Consider the following 21144-nt stretch of genomic DNA (forward strand, 5'->3'; position numbering starts at 1 on the left):
GGCCTTGGATATTCCAGGATGATATAGTGAATGCTTTTTGTTCCATAGAGTGTCCAATGTTGTTGGTCGTGGTTTGGACTCAGGCCAGTAAGTGTGAGCAGAGCCTGCTGAGCATCTGGTACATGCCATTGGCTTGGGCGGGTGTGAGAGTGGGGGTTGGGACTGTTTGCCCGCTCACTACCTGGGCGTATGTGTGGCTTCCATGTTGAGGCCCTCTTTGCGGAGGTGGGGTGCATGGGGTGGGCAGGAGTGGCATAGGTCTGATCTGAGGGGGCCTAAATGGGGTGTGGGCATGGTTGACGTGGGGGGTGTTGATTGGTTGGGGTGGGGGTGTGGATGTGTCTGGGTGTGCGGTGGTCTGGATGTAATTCCTCTGGCGTGGGTCCTCTATGTGTAGGTCCAGGGGGTCCTGCAGGTCTGGGAGGGTGTCTCGCCGGTCTGGGTGGGGTGTCTATTGATCTGTTGCTCCTGTGTGAAGTGTTGGGGATACGTTTGAGAGCGATGTCCTTTAGAGTTCGGGCAAAGGTGGGCACTGCTGCCTTGTAGAGGTGGACCTGGTCATAGAGGCTGTTCAAGTCCAGGGTGGAGTGGTGTGCCAGGAAAACATTTGGTTTTGAGGCACAGTCACGGGAAATACTTGCATTTACCCGCTGTATTGTGGCAGGGTGGAAGTCTTTTCGTGGTAGCAGGGTGGAGATAACCACTTGTGCGTTGGGGAAAGTAGAAGAAGCCTTTTCAATCACTCCCTTCAGTGCTGTGGCCACTCTTTCTTGCTGTGCTCTCAGGTCGTTTGTGCCTGTGTGTATTATTATGTGGCTGGGTGACCCTAGTTTGGCCTCTCACGCACATCAATGTGCTTGTATCTGACTGGTCCAGCTGTGCTGCTGTCAGAACTCACGTCAACCAATCCCTGGTCAGTCATAATTCCTAACCTGTGATGGTCACAATGTGAAACATGGCAGTACTGTTTACAATATGGGCCGGTCCCTTTTAATATCAACCAGTATGAAAAAAATCCTTTGTAAGGGACAGAATAGTAAAACAAAGAAGAAGATTTTTCAAAGAAATACCTGATATTTCAACTCTATGAGGTCAAAATAACACTGAAATTGTGAAAATGATAATGCACTTATTGTGTAAGAGCTGTTTAAAAAAAAAAAACATGTAATTTCAGCCTGTTCAGTTAGGATGGTGTTTTTTAATTCTCTTATTTTACAGGAAATGATGGTTCCTCTAGCCTGGAGGAGGAACTTGCCCACTGCAGAGTGACAGGAGCCTCTTCTCCTCTATTCTAAGATCATTAAGTGTTAATTGACGTGGAGCTAGCTGAGGACCACCCGCAGAGCGCAGCGCCCAACACCCGTCCAACTAGAACGCTCTTCTTTTATTCTTAGTCAAACACTTCTGGGTCGTGGCCAGGGACTATCTAATGTGATGATGGATGTTAAAACAGTTTGTCCTCTTCATTTCCTTCAAGGTAATTTAAGTTATTACGCATGTTTCATAAGACTGAATAGTTTAGAAGCAATACATTTGAAACGATTCTGTTTCCGAGCCTAAGCAAGTGGACATTCGCTCAGGCTTCCTGACTGTGGTTATACAGTTATACAACTATGTTCTCCTGATCAGGTGTTTTCCAGGGAGCTATTGTGCTCGCTAGTCCCACTTTAGTGTTGTTCTAGCGCTGTTATGTGTTGTTTGTGGTGGAATCGTTTCAAAATGACCTGCATCCCTCGCAGAGAGTTACTTTCTTGCTCGGGATCTTGCATTGTTAGCACTCAAACACAGGGGGAGATAATTGTCATTACCTTCAATGACCACAGTTTGAGTAGCAGTCGTGACACCAACACTGCTGAACACAGTTACCCTGCTGTTCACCTTTGTAGCAAAGGCTGGCCTGTCATACACCTCCTCACAGCACCAGTATTCAAAATGACACAGACAGGAAGCAATTTTGCCCTTTTCTGAAATTACTGTTCCACCTCCTTGCTTAAGTATGACGTTAGGAATTTCACATTGTGTGTATATCTTTTCCTTTCAACATGTCACATTTTATGTCCTGTCTTTCTTCATTTTCCTCAAATCTTAACCTTTACCTTCCCCTCTCTCAAACCCCTGATTCACCTCCTAAAACGATCTTTCGCTCTTTCTCCCCTCAGTCTCCCCTTAGGGTTTATTGTTCTCCACGTCTCCTCCACTCGTATTTTCCCAGCTGTTCTCTAACATGGAATGTTTTAACTCTGGTGAATATTTCATGGCTGTACATCTGTGTTTACAAGTTCAGGACAGACCAGAAAGACATAAAGTACTTGAAGACACCATTTAGACTAAGCCACTAAACTCAGGGAATACTCCATCACTCTCACCCCAAGTTTCCAGATAAAACATTTATCAGAATCCTAACTCCACATCCTAATCCTAATCCTTGGGTGTAAATCCTGAATCTTTTCTTTTGTCCCTTTCATTCAAATAAAATATTGTAATCCATGTTCCCTATAATACTGACACAAGAACTCAGATCTCAGATCTCAAGACTGGGTTGGTAAGGCCCGCTGTTGACACTGAATGTACAAAACATTAGGAACACTTTACTAATACTGAGTCGCACCTCCTTTTGCCCTCAGAAAGCCTTGATTCGTTGGGCCATGGACTCTACAAGGTGTCGAAAGGGTTCCACAGGGATGCTGGCCCATTTTGACACCAAGTTGTGCTTCCCACAGTTGTGTCAAGTTGGCTGGATGTTATTTGGGTGGTGGACCATTCTTGGTACACACGAGAAATGGTTGAGAGTGACAAAACCTAGCAGCACTGCAGTTCTTGACACACTCAAACTGGCACGCCTGGCACCTGCCTGGTTCAAAGGCACTTACATATTTTGTCTTCCCCATTCACCCTCTGAATGGCACACATACACAATTCATGTCTCAAGGCTTAAAAATCCTTCTTTAACCTGTCTCCTCCCCTTCATCTACACTGATTAAAGTGGCTTTAACAAGTGGCATCGATAAGGGATCATAGCTTTCACCTGGATTCACCTGGTCAGTCTACAGTGTGTCATGGAAAGAGCAGGTGTTCCTAATATTTTGTACACTCAGTGTATCTCCCTAAAGAGTAGATAATATACTATTCCTGACTTGTGTGCCTGCCATTCATGTGTAAGCAGGCCTGTAAACAACCTATGTAATGTATGTTAAATGATGATTTGTGAATGTTATGGGGGATTACATATGTAGGATCTTAATTTGAGTCTGTTTTCTGAAGCAGGAAAATAATCCTGCAGCAACAGAAAATATGAATCATTATGTGGACATTTTTGTAGGGGTTGATGCATTTTTCGTGAGAGAAAATCTATTCTGACATTTCTAAGTGGAAATGACAAACTTTAGAAGCCTTTTTAAAACTCAAATACACTTTGAAGTTTTAATTTCCTGCTGGGCAGAAAAATTCTCAGCAACAAAAGGAATGAGGAAATTAAGATCCTACATCTAGAGATGCAGTTTGCTTTTCAATGTGCTTTTCTCTGCCTCCATGTATGATGCATTCTCTCCCTCCATCTTACAGTACACGGTCTAACCTTACTCCATCACTCCAAGCTCTGCTGAAAGACCCCACCCCCCACTGAGAGGACAACTTTGCAGATGGACTCCCATGCTGAGTGGACAAGACTGTGTAGCGTGATGCTCACTATCACTGACCACCATACTCTAACACAGGGTCAGCTGAAATATTTGTACATAGTTTTATCTCAACGTACAGTATGTTTTTCTCGGGAGGAACAGCCATGTCCCTTTGTTCTGCTAAAGCAGTGTACTCTGAAAGAGCAGTTTTGTGTTTTGCTGGGTGGGGTGTGCGGGTTCAGATGGAGAGCTGGGCACAAGGGCCCACGTCAAACACATGCTGTACATTAAGAGCCCCCAACAGCCTTCCACTCTACTGCCATCACACACGCTACACTGAACCACCCAGACATGACAGGAGACATGGGGAGAGAGGAGGGGGAATGCAGGGAACAGGTGCAGGACTAGGGGTGGTGGTGGTAGCAGCAGAAGTCCCCTCTCTCCCCCTCTCCCCCCTCCACAGTCACAAAAACAACATTCACTATGTGAGGGTAGAGGGCACAATAACAGATGATTTTATGATTCACTAAGTGTGTAGATTAAAGAAAATTCCCTTCAACTTGCATACAAGTGTTTGTGTGTGTGTTGGTGTGTGCTGAATCGCATGTTGAGCTGTGAGGCTCCTCTGTAACTGACTGTAAAGTGGGCTGGGAGGGGGGCTCAAATGGATATTGTGCAACCTTTAAAAACACACACCCCTCTCCAGGGTACTGACCAATGCATGTGGAGAAGAGAGATCACTCCTGCCCTCCACACTATAAGACATGATGCAACAACAAAGAGAGAGTTGTCACTGGCATCCTCAGTCTAAGGAGTTGGTGCTGCCCTCATGACATAAAACTTACTATACTCTTATTGTGTGTCAACAACCAAATCTCTCCTAGGTAGATGTTGCCATCCATGCAGCTGACAGCAGGTCAGTGTTAATTATAGCTCAGCTACAGACTACAGTAGAGTTGGCAGGGCTGTGGTCTATCCTGATCTCAGGCCTGTGCCAGACAAACAGGTGAGCTGAATGGGAGATTAGTGAGGCTGGAATGGAGATAGCTTTGTTGAAGAAAAATATATGTGTAATTTTCTTCAAGCCTTCTCTCTCTTTCTCTTCATTTCTTTCATAAGATCCATCTCAAAATCTTTCAGACTCACATGTCGAATAGCTAGCAACATTAGAGGTAATATGTTTTGCTCATTCTGCCAGCCAGAAGCTGATCATGTGACTATTTGACAGCGCAGAAAATAATCAATAGAAACGTGTGTGTGTGAGAGAGTATGAGAGAGTGTGAGTGTGAGAGAGAAACAGACAGAGACAAAAGAGAGGAACAGAGAGAGAGAGACAGAGAGAAAGAGAGAGAGACAGAGAGACAGAGACAGAGACAGAGAGAGAGCATGAAAGCATGAGAGAGCAAAATAACAGAGATGGAGGAGGTAAAATAGATGGATGAGGAGGGATGGGAGATTAAATGAACAAGAAGTACGTCTCACTGTACATTGTTTTGGCCGTACAGATCCCAGTGGTGGGAGGAAGAAAGGAAAGCAGAGGAAGAGGAGGTGTACATGGATGGAGGGAGGAAAGAGAGGAAGGGATGGCGTATGAGGGGACAGGAAAAGAGAAAGGTTGAGAGGGGGTGAGTGAAGAGAGAGGGAGGAGAGTGAAACTGGCATATGAGAGGTACTGTAGCATGGAGAGGTTGGTAGTTTGGCATGCTTTCAGGGTGTATGTGTGTGTGTGTGTGTGTGTGTGTGTGTGTGTGTGTGTGTGTGTGTGTGTGTGTGTGTGTGTGTGTGTGTGTGTGTGTGTGTGTGTGTGTGTGTGTGTGTGTGTGTGTGTGTGTGAAAAAGAGAGAGTGAGAGAGAGATGGAGAGGGAGAGAGAGTAAGAGCGAGAGAGGAAGAGAGAGATGACCGATCTGTGTGAAAGAGTGGAGGAGGGGGAGAGTAGAATGGGTACAAAAGAGAGAGATGTGAGCTGAGCTTAGATCGTCCTCCAGAAATCATCTCTAGGGCTCCTTCTTTAAATATCTCTTTCTCTCTGTTTCTGCTTTTCAATCTTCACTCCCTCTCCCAACCACTCTTTCTTTTCCATGTAACTCTTATCTTAGCCTCTGATTTCCCCCTCTTGTCATGAAATCCCTCTCGCCCTATTTTCAGTATAATTCTTATTTTGTCCCAGTGATGTCTCTGTCGTACACTATGTGAGGATGACCCAGAGATCAACACACAGGGGGGCATGAATCACTGGGTGTAAATATTCAGTCAGATCCACACCCCTGCATAGTGTGGGACCAGGGAGGAGACCCTGTACTCACATTACACATACATTAATGCTACAGCACATAACACAGTACCTGCTTCTTACGAGTGTAGACACACTCAGCTGCAAATTATGTGAATGAAGGCTTATACAACCTTTACATTTATAAATCCTTTATAAATATGAAATTACACAGGAATAGCAGTTAATGCTGCTGTCTACAATGTTGGGTTCTAATTTGAAATGTTGAAATATCCTGAGACATATTAACCATATTAGAACTGGGTGTATGGAAATCTACTGAGTGAGTAAGGGGAGTGCAGAAAGTTATGCAGCCAACTGCTTAAGGTGTTTCCACATATTCTATGTTTTGAAACACATTTAATCCCAAAAATAGGTATTATAAATGAAACACTAAAAGGGTGGGGAACTTTGACAAAGTGATACTAAGAGACCACATTCACAGAAGATTGATTGACAGCTGGCTACAGTGACAGCAATCACCCACTTCTCTTTCATATCGTCTGAGATCCCTAAAGATTGGAAAGCTGCCGCGGTCATCCCCCTCTTCAAAGGGGGAGACACTCTAGACCGAAACTGTTACAGACCTATATCTATCCTACACTGCCTTTCTAAAATCTTCGAAAGCCAAGTTAACAAACAGATCACCGACCATTTCGAATCCCACCGTACCTTCCCCGCTATGCAATCTGGTTTCCGAGCTGGTCATGGGGGCACCTCAAGCCAAGGCTTTTGACTGTCAATCAATGCATTCTTATCGGCAGACTCAACAGCCTTGGTTTCTCAAATGACTGCCTCGCCTGGGTTCACCAACTACTTCTCAGAAAGAGTTCAGTGTGTCAAATTGGAGGGACTGTTGTCCGGACCTCTGGCAGTCTCTATGAGGGTACCACAGGGTTCAATTCTCAGGCTGACTCTTTTCTCTGTATATACAGTGGGGCAAAAAAGTATTTAGTCAGCCACCAATTGTGCAAGTTCTCCCACTTAAAAAGATGAGAGAGGCCTGTAATTTTCATCATAGATACACTTCAACTATGACAGACGAAATGAGAAAAAAAATCCAGAAAATCACATTGTAGGATTTGTAATGAATTTATTCGCAAATTATGGTGGAAAATAAGTTTTGGTCAATAACAAAAGTTTATCTCAATACTTTGTTATATACCCTTTGTTGGCAATGACAGAGGTCAAACGTTTTCTGTAAGTCTTCACAAGGTTTTCACACACTGTTGCTGGTATTTTGGCCCATTCCTCCATGCAGATCTCCTCTAGAGCAGTGATGTTTTGGGGCTGTGGCTGGGCAACACAGACTTTCAACTCATTCCAAAGATTTTCTATGGGGTTGAGATCTGGAGACTTGCTAGGTCACTCCAGGACCTTGAAATGCTTCTTACGAAGCCACTCCTTCGTTGCCCGGGCGGTGTGTTTGGGATCATTGTCATGCTGAAAGACCCAGCCACGTTTCATCTTCAATGCCCTTGCTGATGGAAGGAGGTTTTCACTCAAGATCTCACGATACATGGCCCCATTAATTATTTCCTTTACACGGATCAGTCGTCCTGGTCCCTTTGCAGAAAAACAGCCCCAAAGCATGATGTTTCCACCCCCATGCTTCACAGTAGGTATGGTGTTCTTTGGATGCAACTCAGCATTCTTTGACCTCCAAACACCGTCGTGAGTTGAGTTTTTACCAAAAACTTCTATTTTGGTTTCATCTGACCATATGATCTCTAGCAAACTTCAGACGGGCCTGGACATGTACTGGCTTAAGCAGGGGGACACGTCTGGCACTGCAGGATTTGAGTCCCTGGCGGCGTAGTGTGTTACTGATGGTAGGCTTTGTTACTTTGGTCCCCGCTCTTTGCAGATCATTCACTAGGTCCCCCTGTGTGGTTCTGGGATTTTTGCTCACCGTTCTTGTGATCATTTTGACCCCACGGGGTGAGATCTTGCGTGGAGCCCCAGATCAAGGGAGATTATCAGTGGTCTTGTATGTCTTCCATTTCCTAATAATTGCTCCCACAGTTGATTTCTTCAAACCAAACTGCTTACCTATTGCAGATGCAGTCTTCCCAGCCTGGTGCAGGTCTACAATTTTGTTTCTGGTGTCCTTTGACAGCTCTTTCGTCTTGGCCATAGTGGAGTTTGGAGTGTGACTGTTTGAGGTTGTGGACAGGTGTCTTTTATACAGATAACAAGTTCAAACAGGTGCCATTAATACAGGTAACGAGTGGAGGACAGAGGAGCCTCTTAAAGAAGAAGTTACAGGTCTGTGAGAGCCAGAAATCTTGCTTGTTTGTAGGTGACCAAATACTTATTTTCCACCATAATTTGCAAATAAATAAATAAAAAATCCTACAATGTGATTTTCTGGAGTTTTTTCCCTCATTTTGTCTGTCATAGTTGAAGTGTACCTATGATGAAAATTACAGGCCTCTCTCATCTTTTTAAGTGGGAGAACTTGCACAATTGGTGGCTGACTAAATACTTTTTTGCCCCACTGTATCAATGATGTCGCTCTTGCTGCTGGTGATTCTCTGATCCACCTCTACGCAGACAACACCATTCTGTATACTTCTGGCCCTTCTTTGGACATTGTGTTAACAAACCTCCAAACAAGCTTCAATGCCATACAAAACTCTTTCTGTGGCCTCCAACTGCTCTTAAATGCTAGTAAAACTAAATGCATGCTCTTCAACCGATCGCTGCCCGCACCCGACTAGCATCACTACTCTGGACAGTTCTGACTTAGAATATGTGGACAACTACAAATACCTAGGTGTCTGGTTAGACTGTAAACTCTCCTTCCAGACTCACACTAAGTCGAAATTAAATCTAGAATCGGCTTCCTATTTCGCAACAAAGCCTCCTTCACTCATGCTGCCAAACATACCCTCGTAAAACTGACTACCCTACCGATCCTTGACTTCGGCTTTGTCACCAAAGCCACATATACTACCTACCACTGCAACCTGTATGCTCTCGTTGGCTGGCCCTCGCTTCCTATTCGTCACCAAACCCACTGGCTCCAGGTCATCTATAAGTCTTTGCTAGGTAAAGCCCCACCTTATCTCAGCTCACGGGTCACCATAGCAGCACCCACCCGTAGCACGTGCTCCAGCAGGTACATTTCATTGGTTATCCCCAAAGCCAACTCCTCCTTTGGCCGGCTTTCCTTCCAGTTCTCCGCTGCCAATGACTGGAACGAATTGCAAAAATCACTGAAGCTGGAGACTTATATCTCCCTCACTAACTTTAAGCATCAGTTGTCAGAGCAGCTTACCGATCACTGCACCTGTACACAACAAATCTGAAAATAGCCCACCCAACTAACTCGTCCACATATTGTTATTTATTTTTGCTCTTTTGCACCCCAGTATCTCTACTTGCACATCATCATCTGCACATCTATCACTCCAGTGTTAATGCTAAAATGTTATTATTTCGCCACTATTGCCTATTTATTGCCTCCCTAATCTTACTACATTTTCACACGCTGTACATAGATTTTTCTATTGTGTTATTGACTTTACGTTTGTTTATCCCATGTGTAACTCTGTGTTGTTGTTTTTGTCGCACTGCTTTGCTTTATCTTGGCCAGGTCGCAGTTGTAAATGAGATATTTTTTTTAAACTGGCCTACTTGGTTAAATAAAGGTGAAATAAAAAATAAAATAAAAAACATCCTGCATGCATTATGGTAGAATGCTCCAATCAGGAAAGCTTTAGAGCCTCTTTGATAACACAAACTAGGTCCAGGAGAGATACTTGTGTAGTGTAAAGAGATGGATCTAGATTCTAATCAACTCAAATCATCAAATACGATTTTACTTGTCACGTACTTCGTAAACAACAGGTGCAGACTAACAGTGAAATGATTACCTAAGTGTCATTCCCAACAATGCAGAGAGAAAGAAATGTGACAATGTGATTTTCTGGATTTTTGTTTTAGATTCCGTCTCTCACAGTTGAAGTGTACCTATGATACAAAATTACAGACCTCTACAAGCTTTGTAAGTAGGAAAACCTGCAAAATCGGCAGTGTATCAAATACTTGTTCTCCCCACTGTATATGTTTTAACGTTTAGAAATAAACGGTAAAATATCACACCGCACCTGAGTAGCGCAGTGGTCTAAGGCACTGCATCTCAGTGCAAGAGCATCACTACAGTCCCTGGTTCGAATCCAGGCTGTATCACATCTGGCCATGATTGGGAGTCCCATAGGGCAGTGCACAATTGGCCCAGCGTAGTCCGGGTTTGGCCGGGGTAGGCTGTTGTTGTAAATAAGAATTTGTTCTTAACTGACTTGCCTAGTAAAATGTGAAGGCATAGTTTTTTGACAAATTCACTTACAGTGCATTAGGAAAATATTTAGACCCCTTGACTTTTTCAAAATGTTGTTGTCACAGCCTTATTCTAAAATTGATTAAATCGTTTTTTCCCCTCATCAATCTACACACAATACCCACAATACCTTAATGACAATGCAAAAACAGGGTTTTAGAATTTTCTTGAAATAAAAAACTGAAATATGATATTTGCATAAGTATTCAGAGCCTTTACTCAGTACTTTGTTGAAGCACCTTTGGCAGCGATTACAGCCTCGAGTCTTCATGGGTATGATGATACAAGCTTGGCACACCTGTATTTGGAGAGTTTCTCCCATTCTTCTCCACTCAAGCTCTGTAAGGTTGCACAGCTATTTTCAGGTCTCTCCAGATATGTTCGATCAGGTTCAAGTCCGGGCTCTGGCTGGGCCACTCAAGGACATTCAGAGACATGTCCCAAAGCCGCTCTTGGCTGTGTGCTTAGGGTCGTGGTCCTGTTAGAAGGTGAACCTTTGCTCTGGAGCAGGTTTTCATCAAGGACCTCTCTGTACTTTGCTCCGTTCATCTTTGCCTCGATCCTGACTAGTCTCCCAGTCCCTGCCGCTGAAAAACATCACTACAGCATGATGCTGCCACCACCATGCTTCACCGTGGGGATAGTGCCAGATTTCCTCCAGAGGCGACGCTTGGCATTCATGCCAAAGACTTCAAGCTTGGTTTCATCAGACCAGAGAATCTTGTTTCTCAAGTTTTAGGTGCCTTTTGGCAAACTCTAAGCAGGCTGTCATGTGCCTTCTCCTGAAGAATGGTTTCCGTCGGCCACTCTACCATCAAGGCCTGATTGGTGGAGTGCTGCAGAGATGGTTGTCCATCTGGAAGTTTCTTCCATCTCCACAGGGGAACTCTGTCAGAATGACCATTGAGTTCTTGGTCACCTCCCGGACAAAGGCCCTTCTCCACCCGATTGCTCAGTTTGGCTAGGCGGCCAGCTCTAGGAATAGTCTTGGTGGTTCCAAACTTCTTCCATTTAAGAGAGATGGAGACCACTGTGTTCTTGGAGACCTTCAATTCTGCAGACATTTTTTGGTACCCTTCCCCAGATCTGTGCCTCGACATAATCCTGTCTCAGAGCTCCACGGACAATTCCTTCAACCTCATGGCTTGGTTTTTGCTCGGACATGCACGGTCAACTGTGGGACCTTATATAGACAGGTGTGTGCCTTTCCAAATCATGCCCAATCAATTGATATTTACCACAGGTGGACTCCAATCAAGTTGTAGAAACATATCAAGGACGTTCAATTCCTAACAAGCAATGATTACATCAAGCTTGTTGGATGTGCATCAAACTTGTTGGATGTAGTTGCTGTTTGTTTTGGTTGGGTTTCAGATTATTTTTTGCCCAATAGAAATGAATGGTAAATAATGTATGGTGCCAATTTGGAGTTCTTTTATTCTAAATAAGAATCAAATACGTTTTTCCGATCACTTCTACATTAATGCGGATGCTACTATGATTATAGATAATCATAAATGAATCATGAATAATGATGAGTGAGAAAGTTAGAGGCACAAAGGCCAAACCCCCAATACATAGTTTTTGGAGGGCATGATATGTATGCCTCTGTACCTTTCTCACTGATCATTATTTCCATGAAACACTTATATTCGGTGCAACATAATCTGAAACAAAAGCAAAACAAACAATGAATTTGTCCAAATACTTGTGAAATAGGGACCTCCGAATCGCAGTCTTTCACCAGTCATTCATGCTTCTCTCATTATTTTACTTGAACTACTACTTTTCCTTCCAAAGTGCAGAGCTGCTGAAAACACTGTGCTGTAGCTACCTCAAGCTGAGCTGGCTGGCTAGCTGAGTGCTGAGTACATTCTCCCTGCTTTGATTCAGAGGCCAAAACATAAAGCAGGGGCAGCTCTTTAATGGACATTTACCAGATGGCAACCAAAGGAAAAGTCAGTTTTTCTTTGTGTCTTAGGGCTCCAGCTGATCACAGCACTCTAAATAAAATGTGTGTGTGTGTGTGTTCTTTGTGCACTTCACTTGAAAGACTCTCTCCGACAGGTGTTACCCACCATTATTTTTAGAGACGGAGGAAGCAAAAGAGAAGGAAAGGTGTTATTTCACCTATTTCAAGTGTTAATGAGGCTGTGTGTGTGTGTGTGTGTGTGTGTGTGTGCGTTCTGAACATTAATTAAAATTCTACTAAAATCAAGGCAACTCGTTTTCAAATGGACAAATATGGAATATTCATTACAGTAAATTGTCACCATTACCATTCCTTGTCCTTTCTGTGAATAAACCAACACAACAAAACTGAGCTTCATTGGCTAAATTCAACATTAGCAGAATATAAAGACAAATTGACTCTGGTTAGACACACAAAACCACGACGAAACAGTATTACTGAGCTTCCAAAAGCAGCTCTGAAAGCCTTAACAGTACATCAACAGTGCCCTCTGGTGGGTATAGAGTCCTTGCATGAAATGCCAAGGGGAAAGGTTCATCACACTGCATGTGGTGAGAGATAGATGATGCCCACACAAACACGATTATGAGTACTGTTCATGCCAAAGACAAACACCCCTGCAGTCAAGGAAATCTCCAACGTCACAATGATTCTGACTCATAACCCTTCATTCCATAACAGTGGCTGAGAAAAGTGGGACATGTTCGATAAGAGGGTAAAGCACATAATGTATTACAGAATGGGTCATTTTCAAGTCCAAGTAAAACATTTGAAAAATTGAGAGTAAAACAGGTTATTGTTGCTTTTAATATTAGAGTAGTGTGTCTGTAGAGCATATTATTTGACTATTTATTTTTGTTAATTGAAGGTGATGTTTCCAACTATTAGGTTATTCCTGCTTCCACATTAAAGCCGCAGCCATTATACAAGACACATTCCCACACTTCATAAACTGAATCTGTGACAACCCATACATGGTCCTGTGTGGACAGGACACATCAATATTTGGTCACATGACGCACCACACACCCCAATCACATGGCACCGGCTGTCCAATAGCAGTACATCCAAAGCCATCAGAGGGGCTTGTATTTCCTCCTCCATTGGTCTGGATAACTGTTTATGTTAATGTGGCCTTTACAACCCCAAAGCTGTGTTCTCTGCTACACCTGATTACTTATACACACACAGTGGATTATTTCCTAAAAGCATGTCTGTGTTCTGACAATGGCATTTCCATGCATCCTTTGTATCATCCCAGTGCTGAGAGAAACTGACCTGTATAAGCGCTGTTGATGTTGAAATTCACATTCAGATAGAAAAGACGGAAGGATATATCTATATCTAATAAATGTCTATGACTTTCAGGGAGAGAGAGACAGAGAGAGAGAGCGAGAGAGAGAGAGAGAGCGAGAGCGAGAGCGAGAGAGAGAGAGAGAGAGAGAGAGAGAGGCTATAGCCTGCATAAGGGGGTAGGTAGTGGATGAAAGGAGGCAGAAGAGAGAAAGACAGAGAGAAAATGAATCCAACTGATTGGTTTCCATGGAAACGGGCTGATGAGGTGTGAGTCTAAATAAAAGAGCAGGTCCTGGCTCAGTCTAAATCACTGTCTGTCTGTGACACACCGCTGGGAAGGGGAGGGGGACGGGGAGAGGGTCAGGGGAGATGGACAGAGGAGCTAAAATGGTTGGTTCTCAGTCAGACCACACTGTCACATCTTCTGCACTCACTCACTGCTACATCACATATTGCACTTTATGATTTCACAAATCCCACATATCACTACAACTGTACTGAATACCACGAGGTCTTACATCCAATATAATATAGCACTTCATTCCTCATACAATACTTTTCACCTTCCATGTCATACATCACACCTCACATATAGACCTCCATATTTCACATGACACAGAACACCTTGTACCTCAAATGTCACCTATTCCACCTCACATTTAATATGTGTGAGGGATGACACAGTGGACTAAGGGAGTGCTTTTATTGTGGGCCATAATCTAGCAGCATAGAGACCTTCAATACCCTCTGAGTAATGTAGCTCCCACAGCAATACGGGACACACCTACGGGAGAGACCTTGTCCTGTGTGTGCGCGCTTGTAGTCTGTATGTGAGTCTGTGTCGGTGTGTGTGTGTGTGCCTGACAGTGTGTGCAGAGCATCCAGTACCTATACAAAACACAGTTAGCTGTGATATCACTAAATACTTCAATGGATCAGATGCAAAGACTCATATAAACAGGGAGCAGAGATCACATATAGTAGCAGTGTGAAGACAGGAAGCTCCATCTAAACAGATGACATACTATAACAACTATTTTATACCATATGACAACTGTTTTCCACCATATCCACGTTACTCAGTCTCAGCCATGGCAGTGTGGTGGATGTGTGTTGAGCTGACAATATTTATAACATTTTCCACTGAAGCTAAAGATGAAAGTGTTCCCTGGCGGCTGGACAGCAGACAACAGCCAATTGAGGTCAAGTAGTAGAATGAATGGAGTTCATTGAGCTCTGAGAGGAGCGGAGGGGGGTAAGAAACTGAATATGGGGAAGGTTAAGGGTAAAGGAAATTCCCCATAAAGAGATATCATCAAACAGCACGAAGAGGAGCCAGAGGGTACTTCATCAGCTCCTCCCAGTAGTGTCATTTTAGCCAATCAGAAAAAGAAAGACATGGCAACTCACCTCAACAAACAAGAAGCAGGGAACGATGGAGCTGCTGCTCTTCAAACCTGGCTTCTCCTCCTCCGCTGCCATCATTCTCTCGTTCTCTCTCTCCTGTCCTCTCTCCAGCACTCTCTCTCTCCTCACACCTGTGAAGGAAAGAGCGTTCCAGGTCAGTAACAGTTGTCTTGATCTAAAGGCAGCTTGAGGCTCAAAGTACAACATTAAGTTTTATCCCATGACAAGAATGTAGCATTGGAGGGAACAATGGGTCTTGATGTTCTTATACAGAATAACACTTTTGTTTACATGTTACCTCTGTGGCCATAAACAAAGTGCAAAGACCCACCCACACACTCCCTCCCACTCTCCCCAACACACACAAATAAACAACTAAATAGTATAATATAAGCCTATCAGTGTGCAGTAATGAGCCTCTCCCTCAGTCCCTCAGTCCTGATGAGTCACTGCTGAAATGAAAATACAGATTGTGTCTAACACTGAATGCCACTATAATGAATGGAACCTTTATGAGCTAGAATAAACATACATCCAGCCAATACACAACACAACATGGAAATAGCATATCTTAATGATGCATGCTACAAAGTAGTCTTAGATTAGAAATATGCTCTTGACATTTGCATAACCACATTTATGTTCACATCTATTTATATTCCAACCAAGGCACAACTCTCTGTCTGCGTGTCTTATTCAATGTCATGTCTACACACTTTACATGGCAGGTAAAGTTGCTCTCGAGTGGCTAGATGTTCTTTACCATTCGGCCATCAGATTTGCCACCAACGCTCCTTATAGGACACATCACTGCACTCTATACTCCTCTGTAAACTGGTCATCTCTGTATACCCATCGCAAGGTTGATGCTTATTTATAAAACCCTCTTAGACCTCACTCCCCCCTATCTGAGATATATATTGCAGCCCTCATCCTCCACATACAACACCCATTCTGCCAGTCACATTCTGTTAAAGGTTCCCAAAGCATATACATCCCTGGGTCGCTCCTCTTTTCAGTTCGCTGCAGCTAGCGACTGGAACGAGCTGCAACAAACACTCAAACTGGACAGTTTTATCTCAATCTCTTCATTCAAAGACTCAATCTTGGACACTCTTACTGACAGTTGTGGCTGCTTTGCGTGATGTATTGCACTGTAGTACGTGATGTATTGTTATGTAGTGTTGTCTCTCTTGTCTTTATTTGTGTTTTGTCCTATATTTAATCCCAGTCCCCGTCCCCGCAGGAGGCCTTTTGTCTTTTGGTAGAATAAGAATTTGTTCTTAACTGACTTGCCTAGTTAAATTTACATTTACATTTAAGTCATTTAGCAGACGCTCTTATCCAGAGCGACTTACAAATTGGTGCGTTCACCTTAAGACATCCAGTGGAACAGCCACTTTACAATAGTGCATCTAAATCTTTTAAGGGGGGGGGGGGTGAGAAGGATTACTTTATCCTATCCTAGTTATTCCTGAAAGAGGTGGGGTTTCAGGTGTCTCCGGAAGGTGGTGATTGACTCCGCTGTCCTGGCGTCGTGAGGGAGTTTGTTCCACCATTGGGGGGCCAGAGCAGCGAATAAATAAATAAAGGTGAAATAAAATAGAAATACACTGTATCCCCAGCAGAATTAGCTTGAGGCGAAGAATACAACACGCTAGCCTTATCGGTTCAAGGCAAGGCTAAGGGACAGACAGGAACAATGCAAACGGGACATTGTGCCCAGTCAGTGAGGAGTCTCCTGAGCTCGGAATTGAGGTTTCCCCTGACTACAGGAAAAACTTCAGGCCCTAGTCATAGGCTATTGCTAGTCAGGTGGTCAGGTGAAACTCAGGGCCCTTCTTACGGCCATCCAACCTCTGAAGTGGACCAGAAGTCATCCTGAAGAGATCCTATAGCTTGGATCTGGTCTGTGAGAGTTCCCATTTCCTGGGCGTTGTCAGATTGACCTCTATTCTGGGGAAATGAGTGTTGTGTGCTGGAAAGCTTTCTCTTTTTCCCCCACACTGACAGTCAGGCAGGCAGGATGTCAGAGAATAGGCTGTGAGGATGAATAAGGAATGAGACTGGGCTCTTAGCAGCAGAGAGAACAACGCAAAGCGGGGCTGCTTTTAGAAAGAGCTCTCTCTCTCTCTCTGAGTGGCCGGCCAGGAAACATCTTGTAGCTGTGACCGTGAACAAGCTGATGCCCCAGGTAAGGTAAAATCACACAGGATATTTTGGTGATCCTGCTCTACTGATCCCAGCAGCAGATGGGAAGTGTAATGCAGCCTGAGTGGACGGCCGGGTGTCTAACGTCCCTAAGATCAGGATGTCAGGAGGAGGGATGAGAGCAGGTCAGAACACAGGTGTTGCTGTTTGAGATGGGACAGTGTCTGTCAAAGAGAAAGCCTTTGTGTCCATATGTGCTACATACCAAATAGACAAGATGTAGTATTTTGTAGAAACCTTATGGGTGGGCAGGGAAAGGGAGGAGAGGGAGGAGAGGGAGATTTGTTGAAGAAGATAAAAGTCGGACACCAGGGGCAATTTATCCAGAGATTGGAGAAAGAGTGTTGTTTGATAGCAAATGACTGCCTGCGCATGTATGTGTGTGTGTGTGTGTATGTGTGTGTGTGTTTGCGTGTGCGTGAGTACAGCTGGATTTGATCTGATTAGGGAGGCAGGGTGACAGGAGTCCTGATCTTATTGGCTTGCCATCCATCAGAGAGCCCAGCCAGCTTGTTGTCACTGAGACACTGCAGCCCACAGACACACACACAAACACAAAAGCGAGAGCAATTGAGGGAAGAGACGAAAATACCAGGGAAAGAGAGAGGGAGGAGGCAAAACTATTGTTGGAAAACTCAAGAAAAAGAATGAGAGATGGGGGTTAGGAGGAAAGGACATGTGAAGGGAATGAAAGAGGATGAGGTTGTTAATATGAATAGTGACTAGTTAGCTGACACAGAGGAGGAGGAGGAGAACTATACAATATCCTGCTAGTCTGAATCCCCAGTCTTAGGAGAGGAGCCCAGGAAATCATATGTCCACTCTCCTCCCTCAGACACACACACGAACACGCACGCGTGCGACACACATGCACAGGCACATGTACAGACACACACCGCCCGGGGACACAAAGGCTAATTGGACACTACAATCTGTATCACAGCTGCCTTCACGTCCAGCTATTTCTACCACATACTGAGAAATACTACAACTGCGCAGAGATATATTTCATCTGCACAGATGTATATTGCAATATTCTATATGAACATAAAATAGCAAAGTACAATGTACAGTGCCTTCAGAAAGTATTCATACCCCTTGACTTATTCCACATTTTGTTGTGTTACAGCCTGAATTTAAAATGGATTCAATATTCTTTTTCTTACCCATATATACAATACCCCATAATGACAAAGTGAAAACATTTGAGCAAATTTACAGAAAATGAAATATCTCATTTACATCTGTATTCAATACATGTTAGAATCACCTTTTAGCAGCGATTATAGCTGTGAGGCTTTCTGGGTAAATCTAAGAGCTTTGCATACCTGGATTGTAAAATATCTGTACATTACTCTTTTTCAAATTCTTCAAGCTCTGTTAAGTTGGTTGTTGTTCATTGCTAGACAGCCCTTTTCAAGTCTTGTCATAGACTTTCAAGCCTATTTAAGGCAAAACTGTAACTAGGCCGCTCAGGAACATTCAATGTCTTCTTGGTAAGCAACTCCAGTATATATTTGGCCTTGTGTTTTAGGTTATTGTCCAGCCGAAAGGTGAATTTGTCTCCCATTGTCTCAACAGTCTTTCAGCAGACTGAACTAGGTTTTTCTTAAGGATCTATTCCATTACTTTTTATCCTAAAAAACTCCCTAGTTTGACAAGCATACCCATAACATGATGCAGCCACCACCATGCTTGAAAATATGAAGTGAACAGTTGTGTTGAATTTTCCCCAAGCATAACGCTTTGTATTCTCATGATAATGTTTTTAATTTTGCAGTTTTACTTTAGTACCTTATTGCAAACAGGATGCATGTTTTGGAATATTTTTACTCTGTACAGGCTTCCTTCTTTTCACTCTGTCATTTAGGTTAGTATTTTGGAGTAGCTACAATCTTGTTGATCCATCCTCAGTTTACTCCTATCATAGCCTTTAAACTCTGTAACTGTTTTAAAGTCACCATTGGCCTCACGGTGAAATCCCTGAATCGTTTCCCTCCTCTCCAGTTACTGAGTTAGGATGGTTGCCTGTATTTTTGTAGTTACTGGGTGTATTGATACACCATCCAAAGTGTAATTAATAACTTCACCATGCTCAAAGATATATTCAATGTCTGCTGTTTTTTACCCATCTACCAATAGGTGCCCTTCTTTGTGAGGCATTGGAAAACCTCCCTCGTCTTTGTTGTTGAATCTGTGTTTTACATTCACTGCTCGACTTAGGGACCTTACAGATACTTGTATATGTGGGGTACAGAGATGAGGTGGTCATTAAAGCATCATGTTAAACAATATTATTGCACACAGAGTAAGTCCATGCAACGTATTATGTGACTTGTTGGGCAAATGTATACTCTAACTTATTTAGGCTTGCCATAACAAAGGGGTTGAATACTTATTGACTCAAGACATTTCAGCTTTTCATTTTTAATTAATTTTTAAAACATATTTACACTTCAACATTATGGGGTATTGTGTGTAGGCCAGTGACAATTTATTTTTATGTAATCCATTTTAAATTCAGATTGTCACATAACAGAATGTGTAAAAAGTCAAGGGGTGTGAATACTTTGTGAAGGGCACTGTGTATGGCAGTCTGGTTGATCCTTTCATCCTTGAATGTAGCCATCCCCCTGACACAGTACTACTCAGAGAGGTACAAGGTAGTATATTCAATGTGTTTGTACAGTCCAATGCAGCATTTACATGGCACTGTCTGCTTCTTTCTTTCACTCTGTGTGTGGCTATCCTGTGCTGCTGAATACTCTCCTATAACCAATCACGTTCAAAGAGATCAGTCCAAGTCCCTTTAATCACTGCACTGTTGTCTTGGTGCATTACCAAGGTGTGTGTAGTAAGCATGCCGGATGGTAGTATGTTGAGTGTGTGTGCCTTGCTCTTGACTGACATGTTTCACTCAAACCACATGCTGAATCTGCAGATATCAGTGTGCAGAACGCATAAACACACACACACACACACACACACACACACACACACACACACACACACACACACACACACACACACACACACACACACACACACACACACACACCACACACACACACTCCTTCACTTGCGGTAATAAAAACATACACTACCCCCCTGCCAGAGAGACAATTCCACTTCACGCTATTAATAGGGCGGTGGAGGGTGTAGGTAGGGGAGGGGGGGCTAATAGGATTTCAGAAAGCTAGGTTATTAGAGCTTCCCTTTGGGGAATACCATGGTGAAACACTCCTCACCTCCACATAAACACCAAAACACTCTCATTTGCCTCAACCACAATCTGAACCATTGACATACAACACAATGCTAACATGCTAATGCTCGTCATACTGCAACCCATGCAGACAGAGAGGAAAACAGACGGAGGAGAGGAAAACCCATCACCCCCTCCCTCTTACCTTAGACACCTCGCTGCTGCCTAGCTCCTCTGTTGCAGTGGCACCAGATTCCTACGCGGAGGCCATGTCAGATGAGGGAGAGTGCTGTGAAAATCTCTCCACCCAGCTGCCTCTCTATCTCTTTTCTTCTTCTCTCCTCCTCCTGCTCCAGAGTGACGTGAGGTACCGGAGCTCCTCAGACAAACACTCACACACGCGCGCACGGAGATAAAGCGTGCTAGCGACTCCCCAGCCCTCCTCACACACTCGACACACTCCCCATCTAATTAGCCACTTCAAATAAGCAGTTAATCAATTAAGTGGCGGGAATTACTGCATGTGCTGCACTGTCTTCCAATACAGACCGAGAGGCAGCGTGTGTGAGTAAGAGAGAGAGAGGGGATGTGTGGTATCTGTGCCACTAGAGAGAAGCTCATTTGTATTCAAAACTTGTTTCATTCCATCCCTCTCTCTCTCTGTCCTCCCTCTCTCTCGCAGTGAATGAGGGAGGGAGGGGATGTAAAACTCAAACAGAGTGGTGTGTGTGAGAGAGAGAGAGGGATTGAGGGAGGGGGGAGCTCAGGTGTGCCTCTGTGTCGGGCTGCAGCCTGTCTGCCTCAGGGCACACAATCCAAT

The 21144-nt window shown here is 43.7% G+C and overlaps 1 protein-coding gene across 2 annotated transcripts in view; it reads right to left on the reverse strand.

The window, feature by feature from the left end:
- Positions 1–20859, reverse strand: part of LOC115110452 (phospholipid phosphatase-related protein type 5-like) — a 58258-nt gene extending 37399 nt beyond the window's left edge. For both annotated transcript variants that reach the window (XM_029636122.2, XM_029636124.2), the window contains exons 1-2: positions 20530–20859; positions 14912–15039 (exon numbers count right to left, since the gene is read on the reverse strand). In XM_029636122.2, coding sequence (XP_029491982.1) covers positions 14912–14986 — 75 coding nt within the window. In that variant the 5' untranslated portion in view covers positions 14987–15039; positions 20530–20859. The remainder of the gene's footprint in view (positions 1–14911; positions 15040–20529) is intronic.
- Positions 20860–21144: the final 285 nt, after the last annotated feature.

The sequence above is a fragment of the Oncorhynchus nerka genome, linkage group LG26 (genome assembly GCF_034236695.1).
Source record: "Oncorhynchus nerka isolate Pitt River linkage group LG26, Oner_Uvic_2.0, whole genome shotgun sequence".
NCBI lineage: Eukaryota > Metazoa > Chordata > Actinopteri > Salmoniformes > Salmonidae > Oncorhynchus > Oncorhynchus nerka.